The 22,583-nt window shown below is 44.2% G+C and overlaps 3 protein-coding genes across 6 annotated transcripts; 2 read left to right on the forward strand and 1 right to left on the reverse strand.

The window, feature by feature from the left end:
• Window positions 1–209: 209 nt before the first annotated feature.
• LOC105355668 (protein FAM122A-like) lies at window positions 210–9,078 on the forward strand. Of its 3 annotated transcripts, none has more exons than XM_023962443.1 (9): window positions 216–1,164; window positions 2,131–2,206; window positions 3,905–3,961; window positions 4,316–4,362; window positions 4,436–4,493; window positions 6,324–6,388; window positions 6,465–6,523; window positions 6,636–6,720; window positions 6,800–9,078. In XM_023962443.1, exons 1-9 carry the CDS (start codon window positions 1,076–1,078, stop codon window positions 6,909–6,911), a joined length of 648 nt encoding a protein of 215 aa, XP_023818211.1. In that variant the 5' UTR covers window positions 216–1,075; the 3' UTR covers window positions 6,912–9,078. The 3 variants fall into 3 exon arrangements, with proteins under 3 accessions (XP_023818213.1, XP_023818211.1, XP_023818212.1); XM_023962444.1 differs by having other exon boundaries at window positions 219–1,164; window positions 6,468–6,523; XM_023962445.1 differs by having other exon boundaries at window positions 210–1,164; window positions 6,636–6,910.
• Window positions 9,079–15,749: 6,671 nt separating this feature from the next.
• c14h17orf49 (chromosome 14 C17orf49 homolog) lies at window positions 15,750–18,667 on the reverse strand. 2 transcript variants are annotated; one of them, XM_004076663.4, is made up of 6 exons: window positions 18,341–18,667; window positions 17,749–17,843; window positions 17,172–17,273; window positions 16,319–16,536; window positions 16,138–16,242; window positions 15,750–16,047 (listed from the first exon to the last, which is right to left on the reverse strand). In XM_004076663.4, the coding sequence occupies exons 1-6, from the start codon at window positions 18,359–18,361 to the stop codon at window positions 15,983–15,985; spliced, it is 606 nt and encodes a 201-aa protein (XP_004076711.1). In that variant the 5' UTR covers window positions 18,362–18,667; the 3' UTR covers window positions 15,750–15,982. The 2 variants fall into 2 exon arrangements, with proteins under 2 accessions (XP_004076711.1, XP_004076712.1); XM_004076664.4 differs by lacking the exon at window positions 17,172–17,273.
• Window positions 18,567–22,201, forward strand: rnasek (ribonuclease K). Its single transcript, XM_004076665.3, has 3 exons — window positions 18,567–18,948; window positions 20,104–20,186; window positions 21,722–22,201. Exons 1-3 carry the CDS (start codon window positions 18,871–18,873, stop codon window positions 21,864–21,866), a joined length of 306 nt encoding a protein of 101 aa, XP_004076713.1. The 5' UTR covers window positions 18,567–18,870; the 3' UTR covers window positions 21,867–22,201.
• The last annotated feature ends 382 nt before the right edge of the window (window positions 22,202–22,583 follow it).

Consider the following 22,583-nt stretch of genomic DNA (forward strand, 5'->3'; position numbering starts at 1 on the left):
TAATTTTAAATTTGCTATATACAATTTATTTTTATTAAATACTACCAACTTAAATGTAAAATGCTTTAAAAGTATTTTTTCTCATTAATTGTGTTGACTTATCTTGATATGTTTGGATATAAAAGTCACTAATATTAGGTTTTACCACATCACAATTCCACTTTGTTCAGTAAACTACAAAACCTTTTTTTTTTACTTTTTTTATTTTTGTAGTCTCTCGTTAATACTAATTGTTTAGGATGTTCTTGTTTAGAAATAAAGCCCATATTTAGTACTTTCACTGATGGAACCCGTAACTCATCAGGTTTCCTTCGGTTTGAGCTGCAGATTTCTGCAGAAACTTCACTTTCTCTCCTCCACTTTCCGTGCTGCAATCTCTCCTCTGACCGGCGGGCGGCGCTGTTTCTTCAGTTGTCGAACTACCGCTTTTTGCTGAGGGACTTATGTTGTCAAAATCTTTAAAACTGTTCGTTTTTCTTAATCCCGCAGCCCCCACAGAGGTCTGCCTGCTGCTTCACGCGACTGTGAGGCCCCCTTACGCCCGTGCGGGAGTCCGGTTCGGCCGTTTCTGGACCCGTTCGGTGGTTTTCTCCTGTGTAGTTGGAGGTTTGACTGCAAAACAAGTTAGCTCAACAGCTAATTGTAAAAGTCACGTCACCCGTACGGAGTCGCTTTAAAAGTTTCCACACAGAGAAGGAACGAACGGAGAGAGGCTCCGCTTCCGAGGTAACCAAACTTTGTCTCCGGTGTTTTGGGTAGGGCTTCGTATTTTCCCTCGACTTATGCCGTCATTATTTTACGTAGAAGACGAAGACGTGAAGCGCATCTGCGCGGGGGAGGGGGTGCATGTCTGAGGAGCCGAAATTCGGACGCGGACTCTGTGTTTTAACGGTGAAAAATGCGCTAGAGGGAGCACAGGTTCGGGCTTGAGTCCCCTGACTCGGCGGTGCGTGGTTTCCTGCTCGTGAGGCCTGCGGGTCGGGCTTCCACCGGGCTAGAGTAGATCCCCTGACCGACGTCGAAGGGTCTGAGTCCGGCAGGGGGGGCCGTTACCGACGGGCCTGTGGACCAAACGATGGAACGGATGGAAGTGGACCAATGCGCAGGCGCAGGAGGCGGGGCTCTTCGGAGATCGAACAGCGCCCCCATGATCACAAATGTCAGGTCAGTGGAACTGCAGCCTCACGTGAAGACCCGCCAAAAAATAAGAAATGCAACTGGTATGTAGTTGAATTATAAAAAGAAAATTCTCATTTCATATTTTGGTCACAAGGATGCTTATAAAGAGCCAATAAACAAATGAGGTATTCATTTTATAATGATTAACATAATAAATAAATAAATTCTGATTTTAATATTATTTATGTATAACTGTTTTTTTTGTCTAATTTTTTTAATCATTGTAGCGTTCTTACGTTCTTAGAACAAATTTCATTAAACTCTTTCTAAATGTTTTCAAAATTTGTATTGACTTTTGGAACAGATTTTTTAAAAACGGTCATACAAATGTTCAATTTTACCTTAAAATCTCAGTGTGATCATCTTTAAATCTGTTGTAAGCATTCCCAGTGGACCTTTAATTATGATATGCTGATTTTAGCTTAAATTAAATGAACAAAACCTGTGTTGTTTTCTGTGACATAGTGTCTACAGAGCAGCAGTACTTCATTAGTAATTCACCTGTGAGCTGTGGGCGGTACCATTGGCACAGAGCAACCCCACTCCCCGTCCCCCCCCCATTGCAGAGACTTTGGAGCAGGGCTCCGGTGTAATTTCGGTTTTACTAATAAGCATTTTTCTTTGTCTATTCCTGATTTACAGTGATTTAAATAAAGAAATACTCAGAAATGCATGTTTTAGCTAAATGTCCTTTATGTCCTCTATCATCAGATAGATGACACAAGAACATGTTTAAAACACCATTTTTATCTGAGTACTTCTTTATTAAAATGTGCATTTATTCCTTGCCTGGAATTTTCTGGAGCTGTTACATTGAAACCAGGGTGGGTCTAAAACTGAGCCCGGGTCCACTTTTCCCGAGGTGGATCAAGGTGGACTGTAGCTGATGAAGAGTGAAGAAGCCTCTCCTTCCTCCTCATCTTCTAATACAGATGTGTTTTGGTTATTCAGTGATGGGATGACCGTCTTCAGTCCCGTGTCGTTGGCCCGGTTCCGACGAAGCAGTGTGTCCATCAACCCATCTAAGGTGTGTAGACGTGTGCTCCCCCCTTGAGTTGTCTGCTGGAAGTTAAAGGTGTGCGGGTGGGACGACTTTATGGAAAATGTACTGTTGTTTTCAGAGTCGGAGGTGTTTACTATGGTTTAAAAATGAACTTTGAGGCTTTATTACCTAATCGCTTCTGCTTTATCCAGTTAAAACAGCAAACTGTAGACTTTTCCTTAAAGGGCCTATGCCATGTAAAGTGTTTTATAATGTTGTTGGAAAAAAGCTCAGGAAAAAAAGTGTTCTTTAGTGTTCCAACGGTAATATATTATCATATGCATTGATATTGTTTACTATGGAAGGCTTAAGAATAGCATAGTATGGCCATTTAAAGCGGATAAATGTTAAACCTAGAAGGTTTTTCCACTTTAAATGTGATATTTGAGTTGCTGAAATAATCATGCAGATGTACACTTATCTTTGCACATTATCGTAACAACAGATTGGATAGTTGTGTTTTGACCACAATGGTGATGAACGTATCCGAGTATCAACAAGCCTGCAGCAGACTGGGGTATGTCCGCCGTGTTTTCAGTCCGGGGTTAGTAACCCGCTGGACGTTGCCCTCATCACCTCCACTCTGGATTCGTTTCTCCTGCTGCTCTTTCACAACAGCAGCTGAGCTCCATTCCCAGAATGGATTCTGCTGTTCGATAGAGTGTTGCCTTCTTGTGTTTAGAATGTGATGAATTCTGAAATGGAAATGTGAATTATGGAAATGCAGAGGGTTGTGTCAGGAAAGGAATCAGATATGAAACCAAAACGATCATGCAAATCACAAACTGAACTACCGGGTAAGCAACAAGGATCACCATGGTTGCTGTTGACCTGCAAGAAGTTGGTGGAAATTGTACACCTGTTGGTAGATGAAGGTAATGAGGAAGGTGCGTTTGTAGACAAAGTCAGGAATGGAGGACTTTTGCAGGGAAACTAGAGTTGGTGTTGGCAAGAAGAATGGTGCATCTCCTGTGTGTTCAAGGGAGCAAAGCTTATTGATTGGGGTCAGGTTCAAACTGTTATATCATAGTGTGGGTGGAAAGAGGAAAGAAGGAGTAGTTTGATTAGAGTGTCCTGGAGGTGAAGAGAGGGTCAGAATCTGATGCTGAAAGTTAAAGGTGGGATGTTGAATGTTGTCAGGAGCTATGACCCCCCAGGTAGGAGGTGAACTAAAGGAGAAACCCTGGAGGGAGGTGGATGAGGAGATTCAGGGAGAGAGAGGTGATTGGAGACATGTGGATGAAGGAAACAGAGGAGAGGAGGAAGTGATGAAGACGTTTGGTGTTCAGAACAGGAATGCAGAGGGAGAGACGGTAGTGGACTTGCTAAAAGAAAACAAATGTCAGTGAAGATATAGAAAAACACACGGTAATTGTATATTGTGCGCACAGATGTTGTAATCTGAAAGAGATAAGTGATTTTAAAGGTGTAGATGAGGACAGCAGAGGATAGTGGTATGAGGATGACTCTGACAAAGCGAAGAGGGCAAGAACAGAAAAGAGGACCAAGAGGCCGAAGCTGAAAAAGAAAGAGTCCTGTATGGCTTGAAGGGAGGAGTGGAAACAGAGATGGATGTTGGAAATCTGTCTCCATGGTCTGCTCCAACCTCAGAAACCCATCCTCACTTCCTGTTGTAGCTCATGCATCCGCTGGTTCTTGATACATTCTCTGTTTCCTCCTCAGACCCTCCCCTTGTCTCCCTTCTCTGTGAGTGGAGACCGGCCTGACCTGAAGAAGCAGGTGAGATGGGGAACACTTCCTGTTCCTACACTGTTGGTGTGGCGTCCTTATTCCTGGAGTGACATTCTTATCGTAGATCTGACTGTGACTGTCGACCTTGTTGTCAGAACCTGCTAACAGAACCTGCTGTTAGAATCCACTGACAGAACCTGCTGTTAGAACCTGCTGTTAGAATCCACTGACAGAACCTGCTGTTAGAACCTGCTGTTAGAATCCACTGACAGAACCTGCTGTTAGAACCTGCTGTCATAACCTGCGGTTAGGTCCCACTGACCTTTGATAATATTGAGTTAATTTTCCATAGAAAATTAACAGCTCAGTCTGAGGTTCTAACACTTTGTGTGCTTGCTTCAGGAGGAGAACATGGAGATGATGATCAGAGACGGTCTGCGCAGACGAAGGTAACGCAGACGCAGCACAGCTGCACGTCCACCTCCACTAACGCGCTAACCGCCTCTCTCGGTCTGTCCCCAGTCCTTCCAGTCTGGTCCCAGTCTCTGCTGCCAGTCAGTGGCATGAGCACACGTCCACGGTGAGTCACTCTACTCATCTGTGAGGCTCAAAGCAGGATTAATGAAACTCAGTTTTGGATTAAAACCAGAACCAAACCCAGAGGATTCTGTTCCACATGAATCCAGTTCAGAGAGTAAAGATTAGTGTTAGGTCTCTCATGTTAAAAAAGTAAATATAGTTATTAGTTACATCACCCGGGAAATAATTCAGTTAGTAATTTAGTTACTGCATCTCAAAAGTTATTTGTTACTCGAGTTTTAATTTTGTGTTAAAATACGGCAATTAATTTGGTATTGTTCCTCAGCCCTGCAAACATAAACTACTTTAGCGCAATAATGAATGAAAGTGACACCGCTAGTATACTGATATAGTTCTACCAATGAAATTATGTTGTTTACCGTAAATCTCCCAATAGTAGCCCCAGTGTTTATTCCAAAGTGTTTGTTAGAGACCGGCGTCTATTGGAGACCAGTCCAGACAGAACGGTGATGGCTTAGGGGTTCATTTTGTGGTGAGATGTGGTCACAAAATGCAGACAAAAACACCAGGTGAACATTTCAGGATTTAATTAAATCTATTGTATTGTGCTCTGATTGGCACTGGCTGTAAATGTGTCTTTTCTCTTTAAGCATCAATCCTCTTCACTTTCATACAGATAATTTTCCTGGAGACACGCCCACCTTTCCATCACCTTCTGTGTGATTTTTAAAAATGATGATATGTTAAATACAGAGAGGAAGTCATAACATGAAAACATCAGATAAAAAAAACAGTTTTTCTAATGAACTCCTTTTCATGTCGTCTGTGAAATGTTTGATTTTTAATCCCAAATGAATTGGGGGGGGGGGGAACACTTTTGTTCCTGATTCTGCCTCCAGTTGAATCGTTTTTTCATGAAATCGGAACGAAAACAGCCTAAAAACACTGTTAGAGACTGTTGATAAAGTTTAATTCAAAGTGAATTCATGTCATTGCATTTATAAAATACAGTTTATATAAATGTTTTATGAATTAATTTTGTTGCATTTATCTGCCACATCTTAAATTCCTGCCCGTGAAAATATAGTCTGGCTTTAAACCGGTCTGTGATCACTAGGCTGGTTCTAGGCTAGGCGGATTATATATACAACATCAATGAACTGTGAAAAACCATATCGAAATTTATACTAAATAATTATAACGGCATTGTAGCGGGGATAAAAACAAGTGGTTAGATTACTCCATAACTGAACTTATAACACCATTAGCAAGGCATTTCATTTTCTTCAAGTCCTGTCTAGATTAAAGTCCCACTCTGTTTGTAGCGTCCTCTGTGGTCCTTCAGTTATGATTATGCCAGTTTTAATGCCAAAATCCAAAAACATGTTGCTTTGTAGGACTTAGTTTCTGCAGAGCAGCAATAGTTCATCAGAAATTCCCCTCTGAGCTGTGGGCGGGACCGTTGGCCTTGGGGAAGTCGCCCTAACTTCCTCTCATCCATCTGTTTACACTCTCTCCCACTAGCTTACAGCCCCCCACAACCCCAACCTAACATTAACAGTTCAACAAAACAGGTCATCAGTTTTGGATCTATCCATCGTAGAGTTCAGATCCAGATTCAGAATGGATTTTTTGTCTGCTCCTGATTCACAATGATTTAAATAAGAAACACTCAGTAATGCAACTTTAAGCTATGTTTACTTCATATCGTGAGAAAAATGGCACGAGAACATGTTAGAAAAAACAAAACAACGATTTTCATCAGCCTGGGTCTTTCATTATACAAATTCCAGTTCCGATGTTTGGGCGGCGTTGGTTTGGACCTGTGTCCCGTTTTACTCTCATTTTGGTTTTGTCCTTCCTTCTACAGTGGTTTACACCCCAGGACAGCAGCGTCACGCCAAACTCGTCTCCGAGTCCCACACGGAGATTCAGGTTGAAACACAAACAAATGCTTTTATTCTGAAGCCCCTTCCTGTTTCGCTGTCCTGACGCGTGTGTTGGTGTCCAGCAGGCCGGCGGTCGGCGGCGCTGTGAGGTGGCCTGCCCTGGCGCCACTAAAGAGGAAAGGTGAACACGCAGGGACATGTGGGTGTGTGTGTGTGTGCGTGTGTGTGTGTGTCGTGTTAAGGAGTTTGAACTGGAAACTTAACATGAATGAAAATCTGTTTTTGTCCTCCAGGGGGGGTGGACTCAGAGGGGCCCCCAAAGAAGCTGTTTGTTGCAGGGGTGACTGACCCCACCCACTGTAGCAGCTACACTGTCAGGTGAGGCTTACCTGATTCAGTCACTGTGCTTCGGATGAAACTCGACCGTTCACCCTTTGCTTCCTGTCCCCCCCTTTAGTGTTTCTCAAACAATGACAGATTCTCCTGCAGGAGGTGCCAGTATTCAGCCCCGCCCCTTGTCTCTGTCTCCCGCATCTTCTATCACCCCCCACCCTCACCCGGGACACTGAAGCTTCATCTGAACTCGGGACATTTCTACGACGTCACCGTCCGCTCCCATCACTGACAGTACCCCCCCCCCCCCCCCGCCTGTTGGCTTCCAGACCCCCCCTCGTCCCTCAGATTCTCACTGTGACTCCACCCCATTTTGGTCACGCCCACTGCAGGTTATTCTGAACAGTCAATTGTTTATATCGCGTCGCACATGTTTTTCTAAAATGTAGTCAGGCAGAGGTGAGAATCATGTGACAGCAACAAGTGTTATCAGTATTAGGTTCTTCGCCACAGGGGGCGGAGCCTGTTGTGTCTTTGTATCTGAGGTTTTGATCAGATGGACAGCTAACGTTCCTGGACTTCCAGACCTCTTTTGCTTTGGTTTTTGGACCAAAGCAAAGATGTCTGGGGTTTTTGATCGGAACAGAACCGTGAAATGTTCTCTGACTGACAGCGGTTGAAGGGGAACCGGGTTTGCTGGTGCTTCTAGGAACAGAACAGAACCCGAGGTTCTGTGAGGACCGATATTGGGAAGCCTTCATGGCAGAGGATCCTAAAGGATGCCTTTATGAAGAACCAAACAGAGCAGGTGTGGTGGTTGATGCCAGTCAGAAGTTTGAAAGCGGTGGTTCTGTTTGTGGACCGGAGTCCGCTTGTATCAGTGGACTGAACTGTTACATGTTGATAGTGTTTGTAAATATGAGTGCAGTCACTTTTGTACATATTTCACCTGCAGGATTCTTCTCCTCTGCGGTGCATTCAGACTTTTCTCCAACAGAGAAGTTCTGACTGGCTTCCGTCAGCCGCGTGGAGCGAATGACATTTGGGCGCCGTGGTCATAAACTAAACTGGACGGAAACTGATCTGATTGGGTTCCCTCCAGAAATGAGCAGGTGGTTCAGGCGCACATTTTTGAACCAAACTGCAAGTATCTGGAAAACGAGCAGGCAGGGTTATGGAGATCGAGGACCAGTGTGGAAGACCACTGTTCCAGTAGCATTACTGACATCTAGTAGCCAAGCTGAAGATGGCAGTGGTGTGCAACATCGCCCCCTGCTGTTCAACCACAGATCTGAGCATTATCAGCCCTCTGATGTAGAATTCCATTTAGTAGTGGTTGATTTAACAGGAATAAGCAACACAATTTTCTCATTTTGATCTTGTTTTATCAAAGATTTATTTAGTTAAAGGATCTGTTCTTGGTTTCCTGGTGCAGCTACACCTCCAGTCAGAGTGAACCGGAGCAGCAGGAAGCAGCTTTTTCACGCCGGTTTGATCCTCGTGATCAGACTGTGGATTCTCTGCCGAGGCTGCCTCCTTTGATCCTCATGTTTAAGGCTTTGCAGGTTCACCTGAGGTCATGGAGCTTCTTCCAGCTTTCAGCACCTGCTGCTTCAGAGAACGGCCTTAAGCCAAAAATGCACATTGTTTCTGAAGGTTTTGACTCTTTGAGCGTTTCAGACGGACATTTCCTCTCCTTCCATTTGGTCTCAAGTTTCACCTTTAGATTTGGACCATAAATGTCCTCAGCGTTGAGGACGTTTCACACGGACAGAAAGCCCAACCCTGCTGATACCAAATGGATCGTGCAAGTTAGACCTCCGGGTGATTCTTGTTTGACCTCGTTGACGCTTTGCTGTGACGGATGGTAGCAGATCATTTTTTTAAAGAATGCACATTTTTAGAGATGAAGTATCTGAAAAGTTTTAGAGCTTTTCTTCTAACTTTAGCGTTTAAACCAAAACCAAAGGTTTCCTGGTGACAAACATGTTTGCTGCTTCATGCGGCTCGATCTGCTCTTCTGTGGAAAGATCAACTGACCAATCAGAGCAGGCCTTTTTGACATATGTCTGGGCTGGGGATGTTTCTTTTGTTTGTTTGTTTTTCATAGCCGGAAAGGTTTCGGCTGAAAACATGAGGATCTTCACAAAGGGAACTAAAGCACAGCAAGCTTTCAGTGTTTCACTGTAAATATTTCACTTTTTCTCTATGAGACAAACCATGTATTTTTATGCAATCTACAGAAGTGTACGAAGTGTTCATTCCTTCATGAGCTATAAAAATGACGCCGAATTACTGTAGTTTTCAGAGATGATTCCCATACGCTATAAAAATTATATATATATATATATATTGTATATTAAAATAAAAAATAAACCTGAATCATCAGACAGAGGAAAAGAACTTCCTTCATCTTTGTTTGACATTGTTTTATTAAATCCCAATTATTCCAGAGATCTGGACCATCCTGGATTTACCCAACGACAAAAACCTGGATCTGGTTTCACGCCTCCAAAACTAACGGCTTTGGCTGCTTTCAAGTAGTTTCTCCTGAGATTTGGGGTTTTTAAAGTTGTCCAGAACTGAAAACGTTGTAGTTTTATGCAGATGCCACCTGGATAATCAGTCTCGGAGAGCCAGAGGAATGTCGTTTCCTGTGAAGAAGCTGAAATATCCGTGTGTCAGGGACCGCTCGGCTGAGATTGAGCCACAGGACAAAACAAAGAGGTTTGATTTTACCCAACACAAAAAGGGCATGGCTCTAAATTCAAATGGGGTCAACTTAACAAAAAGGTAACTGAGAGAATCTGGAACAAAAGCTGAATCCAAACTGACCCCCCAGCAGGAAACAGGGAGATTTTATACTTGCTGATCAGACCAATGACACAACAGGGAGGGAACTACAAATACAAAACATGACAAGCCTAAATATTTACTAAACTTTAACAAACAAAAACCAGTTGAACATATTTCCAATTGCAAACAATAAAGCATAAACTCTGTCTCCCCCCCTCCATCCTCTCCGAATGGAAGTTGTTCAGCTCCTGCCTCCCCCCCAGCATCAGAGAGAACTCAAACGAATTGCATTACTCAAAACAAAATGAACTGAATGTATGCATTATGCTAATTTTGTTATGTAATGTGTAAAATCTAAAAAAACTGTGTGTACAAGTATGATGTATTCAGCAACAAATGTGAAGAAATATAAGACAGAAGCTCAAATGATGATGCATTTGCAGCCTCTGCAGGACTGTTCTTTAAAATGATTGATTTCATTCTCACAAAGGACCCCAAGTTTAACAAAATAAACACAAACGTACCACAAAAGGCAAACTCCACCTCTCACAGCATCCAAAATGAAAGGATTGAATTATTGGCCAAAATTGTATTCAATAAAATGACAAGGCAGATTCTGCGGTTTTGCATCAAAGGTGATGGAACCAGAGACGGATGCCATGTGGAGAATCTGTCAATCATGAGGGCCTCTCACCAAACACAAACCAACTTACAAAAACAATGCCAGGCGTCCAGCTCTGATAAAATGACACACGACCACAGACAACAGAATTGGATTTATTAAAAGCACACATTTGATTCATATTTTCAGGGTTGGTTTGTTATGCAGCATATTTCTGTGTTGAATTTGTGTCATTTTGACTGGATATATTTTTATGGAATAATAAGTTATTTAAGGTTTAAGATGATTTATTCCAGAATATAATTTTCAGTTATTTTTATTCACAAAATAAGTTTTAAAAGTTTAGTTTTATTGTGTTCAATAAAAGTTAATCCTGTTTAGCCCGCAACCTTTTGGATTGTGGCCCCCTGAGGAATCGGGTTTGACACCCCTGACGTGTGGACTTAATGTAAACGTCTCATGAAGAAAGATACCAAGTGGAGATGACCTCACTGACTGAGCCTGGACTCAGGAATGAGACCGTGTCAAGGTTATTTCTGAAAATATATGACGGTTTTTACAGTCAGAAGCCCAGTGCGATTTCTCGTGAGGAGAGCCTGAATTCAATTCAGTTCAGTTTTATTTCTATAGCCCAGTATTACAACATTTTGTTTTATATTACAACACAGTTGTCTCAACAGGCTCCTTTAATTGTACAAAAAAATAAAATCAGTGATAAAATAAAATAGGTAAATGCTAAACTAAACTGGGCATCCCTGACCTTAGACCCTCCTTCTCTGTGAGGAAAAACACCTAAAAAAAACAGATTCAAGGGAATAAAAAGAAGGAATAATGCAAGCGGGATCCTCCCCCAGGACGGACAGGCGATGTACCTGAACTCTTAGGCCGCCTTTACACTGCAGGTCTAGATGCTCATATCCGATTTTCTGACTATATCCGATTTGTTTGACGACCCGCTTACATCATCTTTTAAAAGTGACCCGTATCTGATGTTTGCATTTACACTATACAATGCTGAAACTATCAAACGTAGACATTCTTAGGACTACGTAGCAGTATTTCCGCCCTCCGCGGACCTTTTTCGGACTTTTGTGACTGCGGTTGTCATGGAGGCAAGGTGGCGACCGAAGGAGGCGATGTCTTGGGCGCTCCTGAGGGGATGCATGGGGGAGTAAAAATGAGGGCTGGTCGGCTGTCTTATGTTCTCTCTCTGAGTTTTGAATGAGGAAGTGTTTGCAGACGTGCTGTCCGAACAGTTTGATCCAAGTGTTGAACCTTTCCTGCGCGATGACTTCTCTTTTCCGAACGTGGTCAGAAACGCACGGGAGATTTCCTCGGGGTTCTCTTTTCCGTTCTGAACCCTCAGCCTCACCCAAAGACTCCAACACCTTTGGGGGAGACACCTTATTTTTAATTTACGGTTCTCCGACAGTCCCCCGCTCCGCGCTCACAGGAGAGAGGGGGGCTCTCTCCTTACACACACACACACACACACACACACACACACGCAAGCACGCGTGCGCGCGCTCACACACACAAACACACATGGTCCCCATCATACACGCCCCCAAAGAAATAAACGGCTTCTAGCCTGCTGTTCCATAGCATCGGTGTCCCGCTTCATTAGTTACCGTTTGCGTCCGGACCGGGACCGGACCGGACATAACAGCGGTTTCCAACTATGGTCTGAAGCATGAGGCTGAAAGGTAACACGCTGACAGCAAAATCAGCGCACAAAAAGCACCTTAATAAGTCATGTGATAATAGTTGGTGGTCTCCTGAGTTGCCGTCACTGACGTACGACTCGCATTTACTGGGGAATATCCGATTTGTCTGCTTACATGGCACACGCAAATGCACGTATCCAATTTGTTTCCGATTTATTTCCACATATGAGAGAGGCCTGTATCCGATCTGAGAAAAACGGAATCCATGCGCTTTTGTCCTGCTTACACGTTCACCGATCATATCCGATCTGTGCCACGTGAGAGGAAAAAAATCGGAATTGGGTCACTTGAACAATGCAGTGTAAAGGCGGCCTTAGAGAAGAATTAACTTATCTAACTCCGTCTGGGTTTCATCCAGATGGAGTTGGGGGACGGCTGGGGGTGGTAGGAGCACAGACTCTGGAGGGACAGTACATGAATCGCACTGCACAAAACAGAGACACGGAGAACTAAATCCTCAAGAATAGAGGAGAGGAGAAGTAAATGAGAATAGAGGACAGAACCCCAGTGCACCATAGCTACCGCAGCTTCAAACTTCTAGCAGCCTACTAACAACTTTATTGTTATTGTTCTGTTTTATTTAAATATGTTAACAGTAAGGTAAATATTCTCTGAATACTAACTAGTCTGACAATAAGCCTGTCCAAAGAGGAATGTTTTCAGTCTAACTTTGAATGTAGAAACTGAGTCGGCCTCTCTTACATGAGCTGGGAGTTTATTCCATAAGACAGGGGCTTGGTGGCTAAACGCTCTACCTCCAACCCTACTTTTACTAATTCTAGGAACCACAAGCAGTCCTGCATTTTGCGAGCGAAGTGTTCTCATTGGATGGTAAGGGACTATGAGGTCCTTAATATAGGACGGGGCCAGTCCATGTAAGGCCTTATAGGTTAACAGGAGGATCTTGAACTTGATTCTGGAATCAACTGGGAGCCAAAGGAGCGAAACCAACACAGGAGTGATGTGATCTCTTCTGCTAGTTCCTGTTAACAATCTAGCTGCTGCGTTCTGAACAAGCTGGAGACTTCTTAAGGAACTCTTAGGACACGCTGCTAACAAGGAGTTACAGTAATCCAGCCTCGACGTAACAAATGCATGGATGAGTTTTTCAGCATCACTCTTAGAAAGTATATTTCTGATCTTAGCAATGTTCCGCAGGTGAAAAAAGGCAGTTCTATAAGCCTGAGATATGTGAGCCTTAAATGATAAATCCTGGTCGAATAAAACCCCAAGGTTTCTAACTGTGGAATTGGGGGCTATACTTATGCCATCCAGGGAGACTATCTGAGCAGACAGAGGATCTCTGAGGTTTTTAGGACCAAGTATAATGACCTCAGTTTTTTCTGGGTTCAAGAGGAGATAATTAATTGTAATCCAGGTCTTGATGTCACTGATGCAGGCGTTCAGTTTCTCTATATTGTCATTCTGCTCAGGTTTAATGGATAAATACAACTGCGTATCGTCGGCATAACAATGAAAATTAATGCTGTGTTTCCTGATTATGTTTTCTAAAGTCAGCTTGTAAATCATAAACTGGATTTGTCCCAAAACTGAGCCCTGTGGGACTCCATAGCTAACTCGAGTGCAATGAGAGGACTGTCCATTTACATTAACAAACTGGTACCTATCGGATAAATAGGATTCAGATCACTGGAGGGCAGATCCTCTGATCCCTACGTCATGCTCTGATCTATGGAGTAAAATACTGTGGTCGATAGTTTCAAAGGCTGCACTGAGGTCTAACAGGACCAGAATAGAAAGTAGTCCCTTTTCTGAGGCCAATAACAAGTCATTAGAGACTCTGACTAGTGCAGTTTCCGTGCTATGGTGAGGTCTGAACCCCGACTGAAAGTCTTCAAAGTGGCTATTGTCCTGTAGGTGGCAGTAAAGCTGCTTAACTACAACTCTTTCTATGATTTTAGAAATAAAGGGGAGGTTTGATATTGGTCGATGGTTGGCCAAGATGCTAGGATCCAAACTGTTCACTATATCTGCCCCAAGCAGCTCAAAGGATCTCTGTCTGTCCAACCTCCCATCCTTATTCAGAATTGGGTTGCCCTGGTTACACGGGGGTTGAAAGATCTAAGGGATTCAGTTGCTGAGTTGAGCCGTTGTGTTTTAAACAGCGACATCACGAACGGGCTCCTTTCTGAGGACGCATCCCTTCTCCAGATGGCGGCACTGCAAACTTCAATGTGTAGGTCAAACAGACGTTAATTGCAGATCTAAAATCAGCAGTTAGAATGATAATAAAAGGAAATAAAGTATATTTATCCAACAGACAGCAGTCGTTTGGGATTTCATGTCCATTAGAAGGATCTTCCTACATCTGCACAGGTAATAGCCAGGCCTGGATCAGATGGATGAGTGGAACCACGGACAGCGACCTTCTGCGTGTGCTGGACGGTCTGAGATTCAGCAGCTAAAGAGACTCTGTCATTTCTGGAATTTACTCAGGACAAGGAAGCTGCAGGAAGATCTCAGCTCTCCCACTGGACACAAGAGCAGGGCGGTCAGCCTCTGATTGCAAAGGTGGCTATCGCATGTTTGACACCAACTTTGCCAGTTCTTGGGGAAGCCTGGTGAGCCGATGATCAGTGCTTTGCGTGGCAGTGAATCCTGCCTCCTTAAACAGGGGGTTTATTATTTTAAAGAGATTTGGATCTTTGCATCAGAAGTAATCTGAAGTTTTACAGCATGTTTAGATAGAAACGCTTCCATTCCTCTGGGGTCTGGCAACCTGCTTCTCGTTAGCAAACATGAAGGTTTCTGTTGGAATAAAAACAAACATTATTGCGTAAATAATTCATTTTTCTTAATGTAAGCATATAAATTACAAAAGATGTTATCCCCTGAACATTTTCTGACATGTTTGAGTGGTTTAAGAATGAGTTTTCTGATGTTCTAGTTTAGTTTACCCAGAAATCTCATCTCCACCATTAGAACTGGCTGTTCGTTTACCTGTTAAAGACCCCATTTTACCTTTGATGTTTATTTTCTGCAGTCTGCTCTTCTGTTCCATCTGTCATGCAGATGCATTCAGAGCATCTAGGTCCATCATCAGATCCAAGCGGCTGCTTATTCGATTACACGGCACGAGCATCCCGCTCTGTAACACTCTAGACACAGGAGGAACTTCCGTGTTCATGTCATGTCATTCTTGAGGGGTTTGAATCCATCAGCAGCTCGAGGTCTTCCTCTGCCGTTCACATCACACGCTCAGTCCTCATTTTAAACTCCTTTAAAGACCCACTTCAATGAGTTGGGTGTTTTTTGGTGTTTTTATCACGTTCTTGTGCAATTTGTCTTATGATGGAGGACATATGTGAAGAAAATTAAGATTAAAATTGCATTCAAATGTCTGTGAATCAGAGGCAGATGGAAGAAAGGCTGTTGGAAAAAGCCCGTAGCAGTGATGTAGCTGCTACAGTCGGAGGGCTACAAGCTCTCTGCTCCGCTCCATTCTGATGCAGACAAATAGATCCATGAACGTCTTTGTTTTCCTCGTCTGAGCTGGAATCTGGATCTGAACTGTGCAGATGGATAGTTCCATGTAAGCTAGCAGGACAGAGTGTAAATAAAGGGATCATGGGAAGTCGCGCCAAAACTCCTGCCCACAACTCAAAGGTGAATTTCTAATCTTTTGCTCTGCTATTTTTTGCTATTACTGCCCTGCAGGAGCCATGTCCTAGAAAAACATCACAGGTTTGTTGATTTTTTTCCCACTGGGAAGACGTTTACGATAGATCCAAACTGATGGCAGGAAGTCTTTAAAGCTTTTGCCTTTTATTTTGAAAGAGCATAAAACAAGGCAATATTTTAAAACCTGAAGGAGCAGAACCCTTTGGTTAAAACGTCTGGACATGAGCCTGCAGAGGACCTGCTGTGATTGTGTCCCACACAAGGAAATGAGCGTGTGAGCGGGCGGATCTTCATCTATAACTCCTCTTTATTCTTTATGATAACAGCGGTTCTCCAAACACAAACCCAGCAGCAAAGAAGACATCATTCTGCTGAAATCTAGAAACAAAAGCTCCAGCCGGCGTTCTTAAACCCAAAGTGTCCGCTCCACTCCGTGCTGGAGAAGATCGTGTCCTGCACGCCAGAAAACCAGAGTGCGTTTGTCATGATGTAAGCCTTGATCTCAGTGGGGGGGTGGGGGTCAGCGGGACAGGAGAGGCAGGTCGCCGGAGTTCATGATGAGGCTGGAGTCCAGGTTAAGACTTTCTGAGGAAACAAGAAACGATGGTCATTACAATGGTGTGAGACGGGTAACCAGCAGGGGGCGCCATTGGCCCGCTGCCTGACCCCACCAACCTTGGTCAAAGTTGAGCTTTTTGCTGGAAGAGCCGTCACCGAGTCCCTCGATGTCCACCAAGTCGCTGTTCACGTCCGAGTCATTCAGAGCGCTGAGCGTCACGTCTGCAGGAGCAACACAGCGGTCAGGAGGCGGGACGACGCCGTGCTCAGACCAGAGCTGCACCCGCCTCACGCCTACCTGCAGTCTTCTGTTTCTTGATGGGTGGGGCCAGAGGAGGGTTGTTCTGCATCCCCGTGGCTACAACAACCTGCGAGCTCGGCACGGTGATCATGGCTGGGGTGGCGGGCGCCATGGAAACCGCTGCTTTCTTGACGGTCTTCTTCGGGGATTCAGAGGAGATGGGGACTCGACTGTCCTCGTACAGCTTCCTCTTTACCGTGCTCTTGATCTGAGCGCTGTGGAGGAGCAGGACGAATGGCAGCTGTCAACCAATAAGAAGAGACTACAGACTAAATGAAGGCTTCTTTCAGATGTATGGAGATGTTTAGGACAGAAAGACTGAAGAAACCAAACAGGCGGAAAGGAGAACGACTGCTTCAGAGATACCTTCATCCCTAAAACTGTTCTCTTAGAGCGGAAAGGATCTGAAGGTCTAAGGTCTGGTTCTGAGCTTCGGTCCATCTGCAGCTCTTCTTCCTCTCTCTATGTTTGCTCAAGGCCATAAACCAACCTCCCTGCAGCTTTTCTGTCGTGTTCAGAAAGACTATCTAACCTGGATCCACTCTAAGTAACTGGCTGGAGGAACGAGAGGAGCTCTGATCTCAGGCAGGAACATAAATGTCTTTGTCTCCGTGATGAGGAAGAGTAGCTCTCAGTTCTGTCAGAATCTATCCCCCACCCCGCCCTGTCAGGCAGAATCTAGTTCTGAAAGCCCTGATGAAGGTCTTTGGTTCCTCCTGCTGCTGTGATCAGTGGGGTTCATGCAGACAGGGTTCAGCGTGAGTCTGGAGCAGGGTGCAGGTCTTCGTCCGGCCCGGTTCTGACTCTGACATGAGGCTCTGCTTAAGAATGCGACTGCTCTTTGACTTACACAGTGCGCTCTTTGATCACGGAGCTGATGTTGTTGAGGTCGTCTCCGAAGCGGCGCACCGCCAAGCGCAGCATATCAATCTCCGTCTCGGTCCATTTGGCTCTGAGGATGAAGACAGGTCAGTGACTGAGGACACGCTGAACCTCTGCTGATCAGTCTGAAGGCAGCAGGTCTGGATTTACAAGATCAGAGCAGGTCTGGGTCCATCTTTCAGGAGCTGGTCCTCCGATTCTCCTATTTCAAGAACAAAACAGTCCGGATTCCTCTTTCTCTCAAAGAGGTGAGGAAGAACAGCGCAGATTCCAAATGAAACTGTTTGGGGGCAGATCCACACTAGGTCTGGTCTGATCCAGAACAGGTTTTTTTTCTGATGCTCCAGATCATCCAGAGCTACAATTCTGGAACCATGCAGGATCTGCTTTCTGAAACCTTTCTGAAAACATTTTATACCAGAGAAGCTCAGACCCAAAACCAGATTAATCAGACCCAATCAGCCTGTGAGGCCCCGCCCTCGGGGGGCAGGTGAACTTCAGAACAAGCAGCACGAGCTAACCGGAGAACGGGCTAGAGGTCTCACCCTGCAGGGCTGGAGTCCGACACCGGGTGCAGCTGCATGGTAAGTTCCCCCAGCTTGGTGAAGGCCGCTCCAGCCGCCGAGAAGATCTCCCCCACCTGCAGACAAGAGCCGCTTTCATCAGGGTCCCCGGATTCTGGAGGCTTAGAGGTAGTTAGGTTTCCTCCTTTTACAAATGAAGGAGGATCCGTGCTTTTCTGAGTGAAAGCTGACAGGAGGAGGTCTTTCTGATGATACTGAACAACAACTGAAGGAAACTTTGAAGCTGAACTGTTGAACAAAAACAAAAAGACCTTAAATGGGTCTCTGTTCATTTCTATGGAGCATTAAACTGCTTCATATTTTCAAAACTATAAAACTGATCAAAACTAAAACCACAAACTGGATCAGTGGAGGTGTTCAGACTCGAAGAGGTGAAGAAATATTCAACGTTTTTATTTAATACAAATGTCATTCAGCCTCGCGCAGATGTCTTAACATTCCCGCTGCAACCTTAAAAACGCCTCATTTGCTTGCACGCGCATGCGCACGGAGCTGCAACCGCCATAAAGATAATACGAGTTTACGCGCACGAGACTCAGCTCACGCGGCTTACCTTAGCAGAGGCAGACGTCATTTATCCGGAGATGGTTGTGTTCTCAATCAAAACCACAACAATAAAAACAAAAACACGAAGAAACCCGTTAGCCACAATTAGCTTCTAATGTCGCGGCGGTGAACGGGCTTCCATGGAGGCTGCAGGATACTTTATCAAAACTGCGCAGACTCCGAAGAGGAAGATTTGTGTTTATATTTTGATATAAATTCTGAATATGTGGAAAAATCATCTAGCAGAAGAAACACACAACAAAGGTGGGCAGACAGGATGCGGAGGTTGATGTGCGATGACAACAATTGAGCGCCATTGGTCAATCTCAAAGGAAGAGGCGGGTCGGTAAAAGCCTGATTTGTGATTGGACGATGGATGGCTTCCGAAAACAGCCGAAGGATGACTAGTAAACCCGAACGGGGATGATCAGCTGACAGTGAGGCTACACTGCTCGTTCCTCATTCCTGGCTTCCTCAAAGCTTCGAACGGAGAAGAATACCCGATTCTGACATTCCCACCGACTCGCCAGCACGGTCATGCCGTCGCTTCTTTTCTGCGGGCCGAAGATGGCCGCGTGCGGGATCGTCATTAGCATCTGGGGGGTGATCATGCTGGTGAGTTAGCCTGACAGGAACACGACTGACTAATTCCTGGGTTATCGACGAGTCAACGATTAAGTCAATTTATTAAATAGACGATTTTACTTATTTCAGTTATTTAATAATAATAAAAAATATTTAAAAACGAGCACGAAAAAGAATCACGGCTAAAGACCAATAGCCAACACATAGGCAGGTAATAGACGGGTCCCACCAAGGCCACAGTGTAGTGTAGGCTCCAGCAGGTTAACGTGTAATGGAGATGATGCGTCTAATAACTGGATTCTTCATTTAAATGAACGAGAAGAGCATGGAAATTGGGAACAGGAGCGACTCTTTCGAGATCTGACTCACTATTTGATATTAACACATGTTCAATTGTTATTCTTTAGCTCTGTTATCTGGAGCTTTTACATTTTTTGGCCGAGATTTATGCTCTGAAGAGCATTTTATTGTTTCAGCACAGAAAATGTTAAACTGAGCAGATTATACATAAAATGTATTGACATGAAAAAAAAGAAGTATATCAGGAAAGTGGGGTTTTGTCAAGTACGGTAGTTTTTTTAATGTGCGTTTGGTTTTGTCGAGCAAACGTCCTCTGTTCCACTTCCCTACCGTGGATCACGTGACTAAAACTGGTGTCATGTGATGCGGCAGCGTGCAGAGGGGAAGGGGTTAAGACAAAAGGTCACAGATTTATGCAGCTAACACATTTATTTAAAGAAAAAGTCCAAAGATTCTGGTTTTAGACCTTAGATAAAGACAGTTCTGGTGAACGTCAACCTGCTGGAGAAGTAGACATTTGATTATCAGCTAAAGGTAAGAAGAAGCTGAAATAATTAAACAATGAGTTGTTTTACGTAGAAGTTTGTTGGAGAATGTTAAGACTACAAGAAAAAATATATATAGATATTTATTGTAAAAAGCTAAAATAAAATGCAAACTCGTCAGATTCATCAGCAGAGGCAGAATTGGATCAAGAATGTCCAAAAATGGTGGAGAAGCTCAGCTGTTTGGGGCAGAAACGGGTTCAAACCAACCTTCAAAGTTTGAAGTTAGAGAAAGCCCATAATCCTCTGAAGGTTTGATGTTAGGAACATCCCTGTTAGGAACATTTCTTTGTTGTCTCTGTTGCTGCAGTGTCTCACATTCTCCCCTCATGTCTGACAGGCTATGCTGGGCATCTTCTTCAGCACCAAGTCTGCCGTGCTGATTGAGGACGTCCCGTTCACTGAGGACGACATCTTTAAAGAGTGAGCGTCAGCAGGGCCCCACACAACCAGACCACGGGTTCTTGCACACACGGCAACATTTCACTGAGACAGGGACTGTTTATACCAAATATGTTGACAGTTTTCACCTGTTTTAAGGGCAGATTTGTTTTAAAAACTCCTTTACTGGAAAACAAAGATCAACCGGTAAATTGAGAGCTTTGCTTTTTGGCTCAGCTGTCTTTTCTCCACAACGGACCGATACAGCGACCACATAACTACGGACGCTGCTCCGATCCGCCTGTCAATCTCAAGCTCCGGTCTTCCCCTCACTCGTGAACAAGACCCCAAGATATTTAAACTCCTCTACCCGGGGCAGGGACACTCCACCCACCGAGAGATGGCAAGCTACCTTTCTCGGGTCGAGAACAATGGCCTCAGATTTAGCGGTGCTGACCCTCACTCAGCCGCTTCACACTCGGCCTCAAACCGCCTCAATACACGCTGGAGGTCCCGGCTCAATGAAGCCAACAGGACAACATCATCTGCAAAGAGAAAATTAAATCCTGTGGTCCCCAAACCACACCCCTTCCGGCCCCTGGCTGTGCTTAGAAATTCTGTCCATAAAAATGATGAACAGAGCCGGTAATAAAGGGCAGCCCTGCCGGAGTCCAATGTGCACCCAGAACAGGTCTGACTTACTGGCGGCTGTGTCAACCAAGCTCTTGCTCCGGTCATGCAGAGACCGAACAGCCCTCAGTAAGTCTCCGTGGACCCCATACTCCTAGAGCACCCTCCACAGGATACCACGGGGGACGCGGTCGAACGCCTTCTCCAAATCCACAAATGGACTGGAGCTTCAAATTCCGAACACAGAAATAAATAAAATTGCCCAAATAGACCTAAAATTACACAAGTTTTTACTATTTTACGTCTTGCACATTGCCTTTCTTATGCGGCTAGAAAACAATGGGAAAAGTTGGTAATCACAGGTAGATGTATGAAGGTTTTTTTGTCTTTTTCAATACTAAATCTTCCCTAATTGAGCTCTAAACACCATCAATTTGTCACAGGACATTATTGAAGTGATTCTGCCATTTTTAATATTTTTTAGAAGTTTTTTCACTTAATGTTATTACATGCCTTATGTCGTCTGAGTGCAGTTTATTATGCTTTATCAAGGGCTTGAACCCGTGTGCATTATTCTTGCTTTGATTGCTTGAAATAAGCCATTTTAAATTTCAAAAAGGTTTAGGGGACATTTTGGGACCTAAAGTATCTTGTACCTTTCACAAAGCTGTGAAATTGATCCAAAGTACAGAGAAAGCTGCCGTTGGCTCACAAATGTCCGCTAAGTCTTCTGTACCTTGTTCCGAATGAAAATCAAACTATAAGCTTTCACAGTGAGCACCGTATGCATATTTCCCCAATGGGGAAGTGAACCTGTGCAGTGACACCCTTTGTGGTACCTACTAGAAAGAATTCTAGTATTTGATCTGGGGAGGGGGCGGAGTTAGCAGATGGTTTTAGGGATTGAGTGTTCAAATGATAATCTGAGTGTCTTTCCTGTCCTGCAGTCAAAACCCCCCTCAGAACATCTACAGCCTCTACAACCAGGTGGGCATCAACTGCTTCATCGCCGCCGCCGTTTATGTGGCCGTGGGCGCCGTCTCGCTCTGCCAGGTGCGCCTCAACAAGCGACAGGAGTACATGGTGACATAAGGAAACGCACCAACTCCTCGGCCGGAGTTTTGGCACCACATACCCATCCTTCACCCCCCCCAGTCTGATGTTCAAGTGATGAAGATGAAGTAACGGGCAGTCAGGAGTTCCCCGTTTATTTATTAGGAATCTAAATGTTGTTGTTGTTGTGCGTGGACACATCCCATCATTCCCGTGAAGCCGAAGCTTGGACAAAACATTCCTCAGCTACTGCGGGGACGGCGGCGCTATGTCTTCCTCCCTGCTGCTCTCTGCAAACCTTCACCCTGTTATGCGTGTTTAAGTGATGACCGGTTTGTTGGGCTTGTCTGCAATAAAGCGTGTTTGTGAAAGTTGTTTCTGAAGATGTCTTTACTGGTGGAATATGATCCGGTTTAGAGGACAAAAATGTCTAAATTCAGTCATCTAACAAGGGCATCATTAAAAGTAGAAGGAGGATTTTTCTGTAAAAGGACACGAAAAGCTTGAATTCTGACAGCAAAGGAAGTCTTTACAAGACTGAGGTTTGATTAGAAGCTAAATGTTAAAACTTCCAGTTGAATAGACTAATGCCAAATTAGAACAACTAAAGATGTGGAAAAATCAAAATGCAATAATAATTAAAAAAATATCCTTAGCTGAAACTAGTTTATTAAAATGTTCTATAAGAATACTTGGTTAATACTAAGTGAAGTTTTTGAAATTTAATTTTACTATACTGTCTATATCAGGGGTGTT

The sequence above is a fragment of the Oryzias latipes genome, chromosome 14, assembly GCF_002234675.1.
Source record: "Oryzias latipes chromosome 14, ASM223467v1".
In the NCBI taxonomy this organism is placed as follows: domain Eukaryota; kingdom Metazoa; phylum Chordata; class Actinopteri; order Beloniformes; family Adrianichthyidae; genus Oryzias; species Oryzias latipes.